Genomic DNA, 14,009 nt, shown 5'->3' on the forward strand with positions numbered 1-14,009 from the left:
CTCTAACCATATTAGATACATCATTAACAGTTGAGAGTCGTGTGCCTGAAGTAGACCCTTAATATGTTCTGTCTCGGGCAAAGCCCACAGATGCCATTGATTTCTTGTATTGAAATTCATATGAAAGTAGTTTATGGTATTTTAGATGATTTTCAATAAAACTTTTATAAAATACCAATTTTGCCTCTTTTCAAAGACTCGAAGGGATTCCTAAAAAAAGGGACCATTCACCTTCAAATTTCATTCACTTTTTTTCTGGCGCCAATTCATACACAGATGCACAGAAATTGTTCATGTATGTAGTTGAATATGCATAATAATTATGTATATTTTATAGTTAAGTAAGAGTATCCGACTAAGAGATGGACTCAGATTGTTAATGTAACTTTTACATTTGTTGAATCCATATTTCCTTCTGTTCAACTAATTTGCTTGAATCTCTTAAACATGGAAAGTTCTTTAGTTTTGGTTTCTCTAGGCAACGACAACAACTTCAAGGACTCCCATCGATTTTTATACCCTGAACCCATTAAAAATGAGTATAAGGGTATATTGTATTTGTGCAAAATGCAAATGTATGTAACAGGCAGAAGGAAGCTTCTCCGACCCCATAAAGTATATATATTCTTGATCAGCATCGATAGCCGAGTCGATCTAGCCATGTCCGTCTGTCCGAATGTATGAACGCAAGGATCTCAGAACCTATAAGAGCTAGAGACTTGAAATTTTAGATGTACGTGTTCCTAGTGCCTGCACAGATCGAGTTTGTTTCCGATAACCGATAACTTATTCCGTTTCCAAGCAATCGATAAAAACGATATCGTTATCCTGTTTTATTTGGGGCAATTTTGGTAAATAATAAGAGCTAGATGTTGGAAGAAGAGGGTTCAGGGTATCCCCTAGTCGGGAGCTCCCGACCAGAACCTCTTACTTGTTTTTTTATTTTGAATCCAACTTTATATAAACGTAAATAAAGGAGTTTGTTTTAAGATCGAATGCTACTTTAGTGGAATTTTAATTAGTTAAAGCTTCTTTACAATTAATGTATAATTTGTTATTTATTTCGTTTTATTTTCCCTTGCTTTTGGGGCGAATAAGCATTTTGACTGTCTTCAAGAAGTCGCCGAAACCCCAATATATGGCATCAGTCGTGTACTTCTCATGATCATAGTACTTGCCATTTAAATTGCTAAAAACGAAAACAATATACAATTTAATTGCATATTAATTGTTTTGATCAAGCTCTGACGATCAATACCTGGTTCCACAAACATCGTACCACCAGCCACCTGCACAATATTCTCGGCTTGCGCAGTTGACAGACTCCCAATTGTCATTGTCACGATCGAATGTGCTGAATTTCTGATTTTTGTGATATATCAAGTTATCATATTCTGCACTGCCTTCAGAATTACCCAAGGTGATCAATCTGTATTGGTCCTTCTCGCCAGATATGGCAAATTGATCGTATCTTCTGTATCTGATGTTACCATCAAATCCCGCCATATGTATGTAGAGCTCATGAGGCTGGGCACGCGTCAAGCGATGAATCTTCTCCAGACCGAGGAAGAAGTCACCGTCAAAGGAACCAAAGCCTTCACGGTATGTGGTCCAATTCCTGTAGAAATCCTCCTTGCCGTTGATTCGCTGCTGGATAACCGTCCAGCCAGGACCTGCTGTCGCACTGTCACAAAGTACATCGAAAGAAGCTTCTTGATCCGGAGTAATCTTATGAATACCCGGAGCATCAGCAAAGTCGGTGCATTCACCGTAAACGGGCTTCTCTTCGCAGCTTTTACGCTTCTTTTCGCAAAGGTTACTTTCGTTTTTGAGTTTGGATATTTGTTGGGCCTGTTGATCAATTGACTTCTTTTGTTTCTTCAGCTGCTCTTCATAGTCCTGGATTCTCAAGGAATTGGAATTGGGCTTACATATTTCCTCTTTTATTGACAAGACATTGTTCGTTAGCTCTTTGATACTCTGCTTGTAGAATTCGTTCTGAGCTCTCAGTTCCTCGATGACCTGTTTATTATTTTGATTAAGTTCCTCCTGCAGTTGCTTGATTTCTTTGTCTTTGCCTTCAATTTTATTGTTATTGTTTTCGATTTGCTGCTTCATCTGATGAATATACTTTAACAAAGGTCTCACAGCCTTATAGGTGTGCTCTCCACATTGTTCCTCTGCTATTCTGGTTGCCACACAAGACTAATAAAAAGGGGTATGAATTATATTCTGCATTGATAAATAATCTGTCCTTTACCTCATTTTCGTTAGCCTCTAATTCAGCTACGATCAGTATTAGGCTTATAAAGATAATATATATAATTATAAGACATTTCATTTTGATAGCACTTTGATTTTGGAACTGCGAAATGCGAATCTCAACTGCACTCAGCCCCAGAACGGACGAAAAAAGACTAAAATACGGAAATCATTCGGAAGCTTGTGTGTTCAATATTTTGCCGATTTTAAGCGATTATTAGTAGATCGGGAACTCAACATAAATAAACAAAGGGCATGCATCAGGCCTTATTTGACCTTTATTGAACTGTTGATAGATTGCAAATAGGAAAGTTTATTTGATTTGGCTGCTTCTCGTTATCAGCTCTGTTTACGAGACTTCAAATAAGTTTCGAGCCAAGACGAAATTCCAAAAGCAAAACATATATCTGATCAAGAATATATAAGGATTATAAAGATAATATGAATTAGCTAAATCGGAAATAAATAATATTAGAGCGAACATGAACGAAACAGTAGATTAGATTGCTAAGTAAATAAATTTGTGTTGTACAAATTGGCTTCAAACTGATTTTCAAAAATCTTTGTTCAAATTCACTTCAGGGGTGTTTCACGCTTTTCGAAAAATGCATTCCTCCTTGGTGGAAATGGGGCTCAAACTTTTGGTGGGTGACGTTTCGCGCTCAAATTCATTTCCAAGAATCAATAATTATTTGAGACTTGCTTCACATTAGCGTAAATTCATATAAAAACACATTAATCACTCTCAACTGGGATCTCTCTCTCTCTCTCTCTCTCTCTCTCTCTCTCTCTCTCTCTCTCTCTCTCTCTCTCTCTCTAGACCTGCCAGGAGTTATAGCCCCTTTACAGTTTGTATCACGTTTTCTCCGCCGAACTTTCTTTGCCCCTAATAAAACCTTTGTCTTCAGGATACCTTCGGGAACTCTCTAACCATTCCCAGCTATGAGTAGGGACTCCCTATTCCCTATCACTATCTCTTTATCCTGACTACAAGCTCTACGTAACTTGCACAAATTTCTTTATTTCATTAATAACTCCTTTCTTTCTCTTTTAGCAAATTAAGATTACATTTACTCCTTACTTAAGAACAAGGTTAGCTCGACTCGGCTATTGATGCTGATCTAAAATATAACATAGATAGTTTGTGGGGTCGGAGGTGTATCCTTCTGCCTGTTACATACATTGCACAAACAGTTCGAGAGTGCCCGACTAAGGGATACTCTAAGCACAGTGCCGAGCTGCTGTACGAAACATTCAAGCTTTCTTTTACACACTCATACAGAGACTCACATAAACTGAGAACTTTGTGTACCGTCTGTGTTACTTCGTCCCCAACATTACATAATTGTCCGATCTTTATAAATATGCGCATATGAAATACATATATACATATATATATATAGCGGACCTTGCCCGTGGCACTTATGTTATAAAATCAATGTTCTCAAAAAGCTTTGAAAATCATTTTGAAACTGATCGGACGGTAAACAAACAACTTTCATACAAACGTTTTCCGCCAATTTACCACTGTTGCGGGTGGAATTTCCCAAATCGTTGAAACACGTATTCATTAAGTTCTTATGTAGAACTCCGAAAATATAAATAAGTTTGAAGCAAACTAAAAAATCACTGAATCGCATTTCTACCGAAGAAGTTTGGATTTTGCGAAAAATGTGAAACACGTCTCAAATGATTTTTCATATAGATCCTTGAAAATGAATTTGAGCGCGAAACGACATCCACCAAATCTTTGACCTCCATTTCCACCCAGGAGGAATACATTTTTGGAAAAGTGTGAAATGCCCCTGAAGTGAATTTGAACAAAGATCTTTGAAATTGAGTTTGAGGCCGATCGGATGGTATACAAAAAAGTTTCATTCAAACGTTTTTCGCGATTTTTCCACACTTGCGGGTGGAATTTCCCGAAATCCCGTCTTAACGTGCACCTTCATCACATAAGGTAGCTACAGTGAAATTTTCTGCTCTCTAGCTCCTACGGTTTGGGCTGTGCGTTGATCACCAATCAGTCAGTCAGTCAGTCAGTCAGTCAGTCAGTCAGTCAGTCTGTCAGTCTGTCAGTCAGTCAGTCAGGACAAACAAAGATGGTTTTGTTTATCTAATCTGGGTTTGAGTTTGGGTTGGTCCAACCAAGTCTGGGCTTAAAGGCAACTTGAGACACTTTAAGTGGGCATCTTAAAGCTGGGAAATTGATGATATTTCTGAGATAAATAAATTACCAGCAATTTAGGCAGACACAAGAAACAAAGCAGCCGGGCAATCAATTAAAATGCATACGTTTTGAGCATTTGAGGAGTCGCTTCTAATGGAAATTGGAGTTGCTGCAAGCAGGGAGGGGTTGTTGTCGGGGCGGGGGCGGGGACAGCTGCCACAATGCAGTTTATAAGCTCTGCAGATATTTTCCAGCGCAACTGCAGTTTGTCTAGAAGCTTGTTTTTGGGTGGAGGGAGGGGGAGGGGAGGGGGTGCAGGTTTACATTTTCGAGAGGTTTTATTTATTTTAAATGAAATGAAATTTATTTTATGCACATTTTATTCGGTTGCAGCTAAGGGATGCAATTTCTATATACTACATGGATTATTCATGCACACACACACACACACACACACACACACACACGCAGACACACACACGGACAGCATGTGCTGAAATTTGTTATATAGAAAATGCAACTAAAATGCTTTCATGTTTTTGCGCTGTTTTATGCAACACAGCAACTGTCTGGCCCAACTTGCCACACATTCCACCCCCCCCCCCCCCCCCCACACACACACACACACACATACACACACACACACGCATGCATGCATGCAGCACTTTGTTTTTAGTTGCATTGCAGTCTAGCAACATTTTTGCCATTTGATTGCATTTTGTTTTGGCCCGAGTGCTCCTTGTGCTCCTTGTGCTGTGCTGTGTAGAGTTTGTTGCAATTTCCTGCTGCTGCTGTAGTTGCACACACACACACACACACACGCACGCACACTTGCATCAAGTGCATGCAGAAAAACGCATAGCTGCATTTTGCGCTCTCTCACACAAAAAGAGAGCTTTGGCCTAGGCCTTAGGGTGCCACACACAAACTTTCACATACAAATTCACATATTTATATATATATATATGCTATGTATTTATAGAATATAGAATTATTTTTTATGTGCACATCCTTTTTAATATACATATATATATATATATATATTGCTCTACACATAGAGGCATTTTTTTCTGTCGCTTCTTAGTTGGATTTGCCAGCTAAAAATAATCATAACATTGCTATGCTGTACAGTTGTGTGCAAAACATCAGAATGCATTTACCGTTAGTTGCAGTGTTGCATAGCGCTACGAAAGTAACAAGTAGCACAGTTTTTGGCTGGCTTTCTTTATTTCTAGCGACTAGTTTCGCCCAAAACTGGGTGATTTTTTACGCGCACCAACACACACACACACACACACACAGCAGTGCAGGCAGAGGTACACACGCACACACACGCACACATAGACATTATAGTTGGGCACACACATTGCATATCTATCGGTGCGCCGTGTATCGTAGCCCCCCAACGTATGGGCCGTTTGTTTAGAATTTTAGATTTTAGCGCGTTTTAGAATTTTATGAATGAATTTTCGGCGCAGTCTGACTGACTGCATCCTTTGCCTGCCTGCACCGAAACTCGGATGCCCCCTCAACCCCGTCTGTCCGTCTGGCCCGTCTGGCCATGTTGAGAGTCACTTTTAGTTTTTCGGTTAGTTTTCGGTGCCCATTTTTGCAGGCGGCGAATGGGGTCCGTTTGTGGGCGTTTTTTTTTTTTTTTTGGGACTCGTTCGTTTCGACCTTGGCCAGCGCCAGGGGCGTGGGCGTGGGATGGGGCGTTGTTCTCGTGCTTGGGCTTGTTTAGATTTTGTGCCAACGTCAGCTGCAGTTTTGTTGCCCCGTTTGTTGTTCCATTTTTGCATTTGCCATTGCACTTGGCACAAATACTCAACAGAGGGCATGCACCCAATACTCTTTAAGAAGACACATGTTGCTAAAGAATTGAGCCGTGTTTTTCACACACATATTCGTTAGTTAGTTTTCAATGGAAATGTTACCTACTCAGACTTCTTCTCTTCTCGGGGTTTCTAAATTCCAGAGAAACTTTGATAAATAAGATTTCGCTAAACTAAAAGAAAATCTAAATCTAGAACAAAAGAAAACTGTATGAACCCATATTAAGTTAAAGACTTCGTTTAAATAAATGTGAAAAGAGAAAGCTAAAGCTTTTGGGATGAAGAGACTGGAAAAATAAAGCTCCGAGAAAAGGAAAATCTTAGATTTTAGTCAGAAAAAAAAGAAAAGTTTCAATAGTCAAGCAAATCAGAAATCTCTGGTTCTAAGAAAAAAGCAACACTTAATTGAAAAGATATTTTGCATACAAATTTCCAAGACAAATTCGTATTAAGTCTTCAAAATAAAAACATTTTCCTGTACAAATGAAAATATGCAAACTAAAAATAAATCAATTTTTAAATTTAATCACATACATGTGTGCGGCTTGGTTAGGTGTATGTAAACGTAAGTACTTATGTATGTACATATATGCTCATGTTTATATATGTATGTACTATGTACTATAAAAGTACTTACATAAGCACCATAAAATCCGTGCAGCTCCCCTGCCCCTCACTACTCTATGCATTTGCTAAATGTTGGCGCCATGTTTGAACACGCTCATCCCTAACACACACACACACACACACACACACACACATAGAGAAAACATTCAATTTCACACACACACACACGCACATGCAGTTGCTTTAATGAGTTTGCTAGATTTGGATACACACAACAAATAGCTAATAAAAATCTATTGTGAAAAAAACTGTTGCATTGCCGGCGCGCGCTGAAAATTGCCAGCAAGCCAGCCAATGCACAAAACAGACTTGCAAAACTGAGAGTCTGTGTAACGGCAAGGAAGAGCGACAGAGAGAGAGAGAGAGAGACAGAGAGAGAAAGGCAAAGAGCGAGCTCGTTGCGAAGAGAGTAGCCGATACGAAGTGAGCCGAGCCCTAAGTAAACGAGACAACAAACACAAAAGCGAAAGCGAGGATTCGCACTTGCCAGCATAGTGCGTGACTGTCAACGGCGTCTGTCTGCGTATGTGTGTGTGTGTGCGTGCGTGTGTGTGTGTGTGTGTGTGTTTGTATGTGTGTGCGTTGGCAACGGGCATTTTAAAGAGTTTGGCTTGCCTTTTGACAAAACACATTTAGGCAGCCGTGTATAGCATCCGCCCCGTGCCTATACCGTTGCCCCCCTCTAACCCATCAACGTTTGCAGCCTCGTCATCGTAACTCCAAACTCTACACAATTTTAGGCGCCCGGTCATCGGCCCAATACGCCGGCCGGTTCAGTTTGCATTGCTAGCCATTAACGGACGCACTTTAAATCAGTTTACGTTATAACGTCAGCATCGACACTACGTCATTTCGCGGCATTTGTGTGTGAGCATTTGTGTTGCATCCGGCCATACGTCGCGTTTTTACTTTCACGCGGCGAATTTCAATTTCGGCGACCGAGTCAACAGTTCAGTCAACTATATCTAATGGAACTTGGAAGCTATCCAGCGATTTTTATAGGCCTGTTCAATTAATCCCAATCCTCGCGTCTTTAGAAACAAGTGAGTCGTCTTTAAGCAAATCAAGTTAAATGTAACATTCGTTAGTTCGAAATTAAATATAAGAACTGTCTCAAAAGTAAAAATCGGTTTTCTCGTAGTTTTCTAACTTTTTCAAGAGCTGTTCCTGAAATATACCGTTATAAACCATAATATTATAATTAAGAAAACAGATATCACAATCGGAAATTTATTTTACAGCAGAGAATGTCCCTAAAATATGTTAGTTTTTTACAAAGGTTTCAAAGTAAGTTGTTTTATTTCTGAGATTTTGATTGATTGATCTGATTGAATGACGGTTTGATTGATTGTTCGATTGACTGATTGATCTATAAAGATTTATTTATTTTGTAAAAATTCAATTACTTGCAACTTTCAAGAAGTTGATTAAGAATTTTAGTCAAAAGATTTTACGGTTATTTTCAGGATAAGTTTAAAAGAAACCAATTTTTTATTTTAATTTTAAGGAATTTGAATTTGTTCACGTTATCTCTTCAAAGATTACTTAAAGGCATTTAATCTGTGTTTTCATGTTCTCAAAGATAGAAATTTGTGTAAACTAAAGAGGAATTTAATTAATAAGGAAACTTTGCGTCACGATTCGTGTGTGCATTAACGTCATAATTTAGACTTAACTTTTATAACAAACTATTTCAAGGGAATTGAACAATAAATTGCATTGAGTTTGATTCGGTTTCTTTTTGCAAAATCACTTTCATTTATCATCACTTAATTATAAACTAATTCACTAGCAACTAGCCCAAAAATGCTATATATTAAATTATTTACAAAAATCAAACCAATAACAAAATATTCGTATGCCAATTATCAATAAGAGTATAAACAGATGAAATTTAATGATTTTGAAAGACACATTGAATACTCATAGTACTCATACTTATAGTACTCATACTCATAATACTCATAGTACTCATAATACTCATAATACTCATAGTACTCATAATACTCATAATACTCATAATACTCATAGTACTCATAGTACTCATAATACTCATAGTACTCATAGTACTCATACTCATACTCATACTACTCATAGTACTCATTATAAATCATATATTATTATTATTGTGATTGCAATGCGTGTGCATATTACGCACATTACGCATACGCCCCGATTGCCAGACCGATGACCGCGTTTCTGGTTGCTAACAAACCTCCCGATGCGAGTCTGTGTATGTGTGTGTGTGTGCGTGTTTAAGTGTGCCGGAGTGCATATCGCAGACACGGGTCATGGCCACGACCACGGCCACGGCCACGGATACGGCAACGGCAACGGCAACGACCATTGGCATTTCGGTTTCAGCCTGCGCCTGGCCGTTTGGCGGAGTTTCACTTTCATGCCATTGCCATACACCGGAGCACACAGAGCCGGGATAAACAACGCAATGGGCGCGAGACTTGCACTCAGCCTCGTTCGTCTTTTGCCAAATGACGGCAGCTGCACCCGAACCACTCCCTATGCCACGCCCACCACCTCTTGACAACACTTGCTGCAAGCGTCATCCACTTGTAACACATTCGCAACCAGTTCCGGAGCCCGTTGACCAGCCCGCGGCGCGGGCGCGACTTGTTCGCTGCTCACGACGACGACGACGACGTCAACGATGATGACGCAATGCACCCCACACACACACACAAACACACACATATATATACATACACAGATGTGTACAGGAGAGCTGCACACCCATTCCCTGCTCTGCAGGCGCAGAGCTGCTGTCGCGCTCTCCGGATGAGTCAAAGTCGTGCGCTCTTGGTTCTTGCTCAATGCCGATTGCAATGAGCCCCGGCCCGCCAATCCCGTCACCCGTCACCCGGCACAGTCCACATTCCAAGTGCATTTACCTCAGCTTTGCATGGTGCACGGCGCTAGATGCAGGAGCAGGAGCAGGAGCAGCAGCCGGGTGCAGCAGCATGGGTGCACTGCTTTGTGGCACGGACGGAGTTTGTTGTCGCGTCGCCCTCCGGGTTGAATTGTGTGCGTGGCCTGGTTTCGTGGATTGGCCTTGCGTGCGGTTATTTCAGTGTCAGCAGCGGCAGCATCTTTGTTGTTGCCACCGATGCGGCTGGCAGATCTCCACCTGCTCCTTCTGCTCCGGTTCCTGCTGCCTCATCCTTGTCTGCGCTTGACTTTGCCTGCATTCTCGTATGCATGCAAATCCGGCGGCATTTGCTTGTGTGCCCTCATGTGGACTCACTGACTCCGGCTCTTGCCACACACACGCACACACACACGCACACACAATCTGACGGCCAGTTGGAGGCACATTTTGGTGGTTGATTAACGGTACATGGCCTTATACTGTTCGCTTGACCCAGTTCTGATTTTATATCTTATCAATTTATGTTGTAAAAAAATGTAAAAAAAAAACAAGTAAGAGGTTCTAGTCGGGAGCTCCCGATTAGGCGATACCCTGAACCCTCTTCTTCCAACATCAAATGCATATATATATATTCTATTTTAGAAGCTATATGTCAAGTTTGGTGACTCTAGCTCTTATTATTTACCAAAATTGCCCAAAAAACAGGATATCGATATCGATTTTTATCGATTCTGTATACATGTACACACACACATTCATGCGCGTCTGCTTCGCATTCGAATAGCATGGTAATTTCATCTTTTTTTTGCAATGTTATTTTAGTTCCTTTTTTATCAAAAGTACTTAGTTGTTGGTGTGGCTGCTGAGTAGAGGCATAACAAGTGGGGCGGTCTGTCGCGAGTTCGAGCCCTGCCAAGGAAACCTTTTTTATTAATTTATTTGGTGTTGGAATAAAAGGGGTTCAGGGTTTTACTATAGTTAAACCAAACTAGTTGTCGAAACCCGAACAAAAGCGAACTTTTGAGGCAGATTTCGTTCCAAACTATGCACAACTTTGTTCACGTTGATAGATGCCATTTTTGGACAGAAATTTAATTTAGCCCGCATCTTGTTTATGAAAATATTTAGGGATTTTTATTTTTTAATTAAGAATTAAGTTGTTTTACTTGAACTTTAAGCATATCTAATAAAAGCGAATTGAGTGCAAATTTGGGCTCGTTTTACGCATTGAACCTCAAGAGAGGGTGCTATTTCGAATCGAGAACCGAACTAGAGACATTTTCTATTTATTCTTTTCATTTCCTATTTCCGGGCAATCAAACTTCCGAGCGACCATATAAAGATCCATTTGAAAACAATCCCATTTCTGAAAATATCTTAATTATACAGCTCGTTGGAGCTGTTTTGGTAATTGAGAGTTAAAATAAGCGTTAGAATTAAATTCAAGCTGAGTAAAAACTGTTTGTCCTGACTGAGAAATTGACTGACTGACGGCGTTTCGGGAAATTCCAAAAATTGCGAAAATCGTTTGCATGAAACTTCTTTGTTTACCATCCGATTGGCCTCAAACTCAATTTCAAAGTTCTTTGCTCAAATTCATTTCAGAGGCATTTCCCACTTTTCCAAAAATTGATTCCACCTTGGTGAAAATGGATGTCATAGACGTTTCGCGCTCAAATTCATTTTCAAGCATCTATATGAAAAATCATTTGAGACGTGTTTCACATTTTTCGCAAAATCCAAACTTTTTCGGTAGAAATGCGATTCAATGATTTTTTGGTGCAGTTTTTTTCAGTTTTTTTCAAACTTATTTTCAGAGCTCCACATAAGAACATAATAGATACGTGTTTCAACGATTTGGGAAATTCCACTCGCAACAGTGTTAAATTGGCGGTTTGTTTACCGTTCGATCAGGTTTAAAATCATTTTCAAAGCTTTTTGAAATATTGATTTTATAACATTCCTTTTTTTACTGACAGCCACTATATAGCACCTTATTGGGTATGGAAGTACTTCGAATAGTTTTAAGAATTTCCCCAAATCTTCCAAATTTATATATATTACCCGGATGTCTTGTCGCAACATTATTATGATCAGTTTAAAATGTAATTTGCTAAGAAACAGAAAAATGGAACAAATTATGACATTATCGAAATCGCGTTTGGAGCAGGGCTGAGTTCAGGGCCTCAGCATCGAGATTGAGCGTCACATGTTTCTGGACACAGACGCCATGGCTCCTGCGATAGCCGCGCCGACAGACGCACCGCGGATTGTAGCAGTAATTCTCCGCCGGACAAAAGCGACCCGCCGGACACTTGACGATCATGCAGCTGACCTCCTCGTTGACGGCACACGGCACGCCCACAACTTGGTAGCCTTGGTCTGTAGATAAGGTTTGCCAATAAGAGTATCTGAGCGGCCCCCAAAAGCACCCGAACTAGTCACCATTTTGCGGAGAGCCGAGCCCAAGATTCGGATAGCCACAGAAAATGGCAAATAGAAGTAAAAACCGACAGCACATGACGACAGCTGAGAGATCAGAACAGATCTATGCAATGCATATGCATAGCTACAGCTTGATGGAACTAATTAACTTCACAAACGAGCCATGCAATTCTCAATTGGTTAAAGCTGCAGCGAATTGATAGTAGAACCTAACGTCAGATTGGGATGGAAATAAGTTTACAAATAAGTTCAATAACTTGTATGTGCTGTAAATAAGAGAGAAGTGGTTCGAAGTTTTCGTTTCAGGTTCGGTTCATAAACAGGTTCTTTTATCAATGAACCAATTAGCAATTAGTTCCGCAGTTAAGCTTATATTAATGTACTTAAATAAAAGAAAGAACTTTCGTACAGTATGTCAATAAAGTGTTTTTACTAGCAAAAGAGAAACTCATTTTTTTGGTTTAGTTGAAAATGAATGTACCTAAGAGTGCGTTTTTTTTTTTTGTTTCTAACTTATTTCGATTCATTATTTTTCCTAGAGGTTTATTTTTCAAAAAATGCAAACCAAACGTTATAAATTTCAAATGGAACACACAAGGGAATCCAAAACCCCTAGTCCTAAATCTAACGGGATCGACAAAAAGAGAACTGCAAAACAATTTACCGTAGCTGTAAAAACAATTTATTGACAGTATAAAATTTGAATGCTTTAAGTTTTTTAATTCTGTAAAATCTTTGGATAATGTGATTTAAATAATTATTGTGCCGTTAAGTTCGAAATAATCGAAATAAATTAGAAATGAAAAAAATGCTCATTTTTAAATACATTTATTTTCAAATAAACCTTAAATATGTGTTTTTTTTTCGTTAGTAAAACACTTTATTGACATACTGTATGTATTAATAGCATATTCATAGCAGTTTTTTCGCAGTTTTCGCATGTACGTACCTGTGTCAACATGTGCGCATGCATTACAAAATTGTCCAAGATATTTAGTGTAAAAAAAACTAACTCAGATAGAAAATGTCTTGTTTATTCTGCGAGCAGAGCAAGAATCAAACAATAACCGTTTATTTGACAACTACTTAAAGAGAGCATCAAACACGCGCTCACTCTCTCCCTTGCTCAGTCTGTCCCATTCGCTCTCGCTGCTAGCACACACACACAAGTATTACAATGCCGGCACGAAGCTCACGCTTTTGTCTCGTGTTCAACACACATACACACACACACTCATGCACGTGAACAGCGCGCAGGAGAAGTTGGAGTGTACGTACAAACGAGTTGGCGGCGGGTCAGTAGCAAACTTGTGCCACACGCCGTTAGGTGGCCCTGTCGTGAATGCGGCAGCCGACACAGACATAGACGCACCGATTCGACGCTGGTGTGTGGGTTGCATGTGGAGGAGGCGCACTCGCACTCGCACTCGCACTGCAGCAGTCGCAGTCGCAGCGACGTCAGCGCAAACAACGCAACGGTAGTTGGGCACCTACACTCCTTGTGCCCGGCCTAGCCAGGGCAACAATACAAACATTTTTTGCTTTTCCTTTACAAATGCCGTCGCGCGGGAATCGTCTCTTTGTAGGTATGCGTGTGTGTGTGTGTGTGTGTGTGTATTTGTGTGAAAACAGCAAACACGTAGCAATAACGATACGAAAAAACGTAAGGCAAAATATTGCAAATAGAGTGCACTTTCACATTGCTGTACAGCCGATCGACTGCGACGACAGCGCCAACGTTAACGTCAGCGTCAACATTGGCTTGTCTTTGTGAACGACGCGACGGCCG

General features: G+C 40.0%; 2 protein-coding genes across 2 annotated transcripts; both read right to left on the reverse strand.

Annotated features, from left to right (window-relative positions):
* Nucleotides 1-939: 939 nt before the first annotated feature.
* On the reverse strand, nt 940-2,386 carry LOC115769014 (fibrinogen-like protein A). The gene is made up of 3 exons (XM_030713728.1): nt 2,261-2,386; nt 1,259-2,205; nt 940-1,189 (listed from the first exon to the last, which is right to left on the reverse strand). The coding sequence occupies exons 1-3, from the start codon at nt 2,339-2,341 to the stop codon at nt 1,069-1,071; spliced, it is 1,149 nt and encodes a 382-aa protein (XP_030569588.1). The 5' UTR covers nt 2,342-2,386; the 3' UTR covers nt 940-1,068.
* Nucleotides 2,387-11,862: 9,476 nt separating this feature from the next.
* LOC115768147 (cysteine-rich with EGF-like domain protein 1) lies at nt 11,863-12,304 on the reverse strand. Its single transcript, XM_030712645.1, has 2 exons — nt 12,221-12,304; nt 11,863-12,157 (listed from the first exon to the last, which is right to left on the reverse strand). The coding sequence occupies exons 1-2, from the start codon at nt 12,294-12,296 to the stop codon at nt 11,922-11,924; spliced, it is 312 nt and encodes a 103-aa protein (XP_030568505.1). The 5' UTR covers nt 12,297-12,304; the 3' UTR covers nt 11,863-11,921.
* Nucleotides 12,305-14,009: the final 1,705 nt, after the last annotated feature.

Source organism: Drosophila novamexicana, unplaced genomic scaffold (genome assembly GCF_003285875.2).
Source record: "Drosophila novamexicana strain 15010-1031.04,08,12 unplaced genomic scaffold, DnovRS2.1 tig00000009-arrow-pilon, whole genome shotgun sequence".
Classification (NCBI taxonomy): domain Eukaryota; kingdom Metazoa; phylum Arthropoda; class Insecta; order Diptera; family Drosophilidae; genus Drosophila; species Drosophila novamexicana.

What these genes read in the sequence shown, in the direction of transcription:
- LOC115769014 (XM_030713728.1), bottom strand. Translation starts at nt 2,341, where the DNA reads ATGAAATGTCTTATAATTATATATATTATCTTTATAAGCCTAATACTG. An exon ending in TAGAGGCTAACGAAAATGAG is followed by an intron (nt 2,206 to 2,260) that starts GTAAAGGACAGA and finishes CCTTTTTATTAG; the next exon opens with TCTTGTGTGGCAACCAGAAT. An exon ending in TACGATGTTTGTGGAACCAG is followed by an intron (nt 1,190 to 1,258) that starts GTATTGATCGTC and finishes TTTCGTTTTTAG; the next exon opens with CAATTTAAATGGCAAGTACT.
- LOC115768147 (XM_030712645.1), bottom strand. Translation starts at nt 12,296, where the DNA reads ATGTGCTGTCGGTTTTTACTTCTATTTGCCATTTTCTGTGGCTATCCG. An exon ending in GCTCGGCTCTCCGCAAAATG is followed by an intron (nt 12,158 to 12,220) that starts GTGACTAGTTCG and finishes CCTTATCTACAG; the next exon opens with ACCAAGGCTACCAAGTTGTG.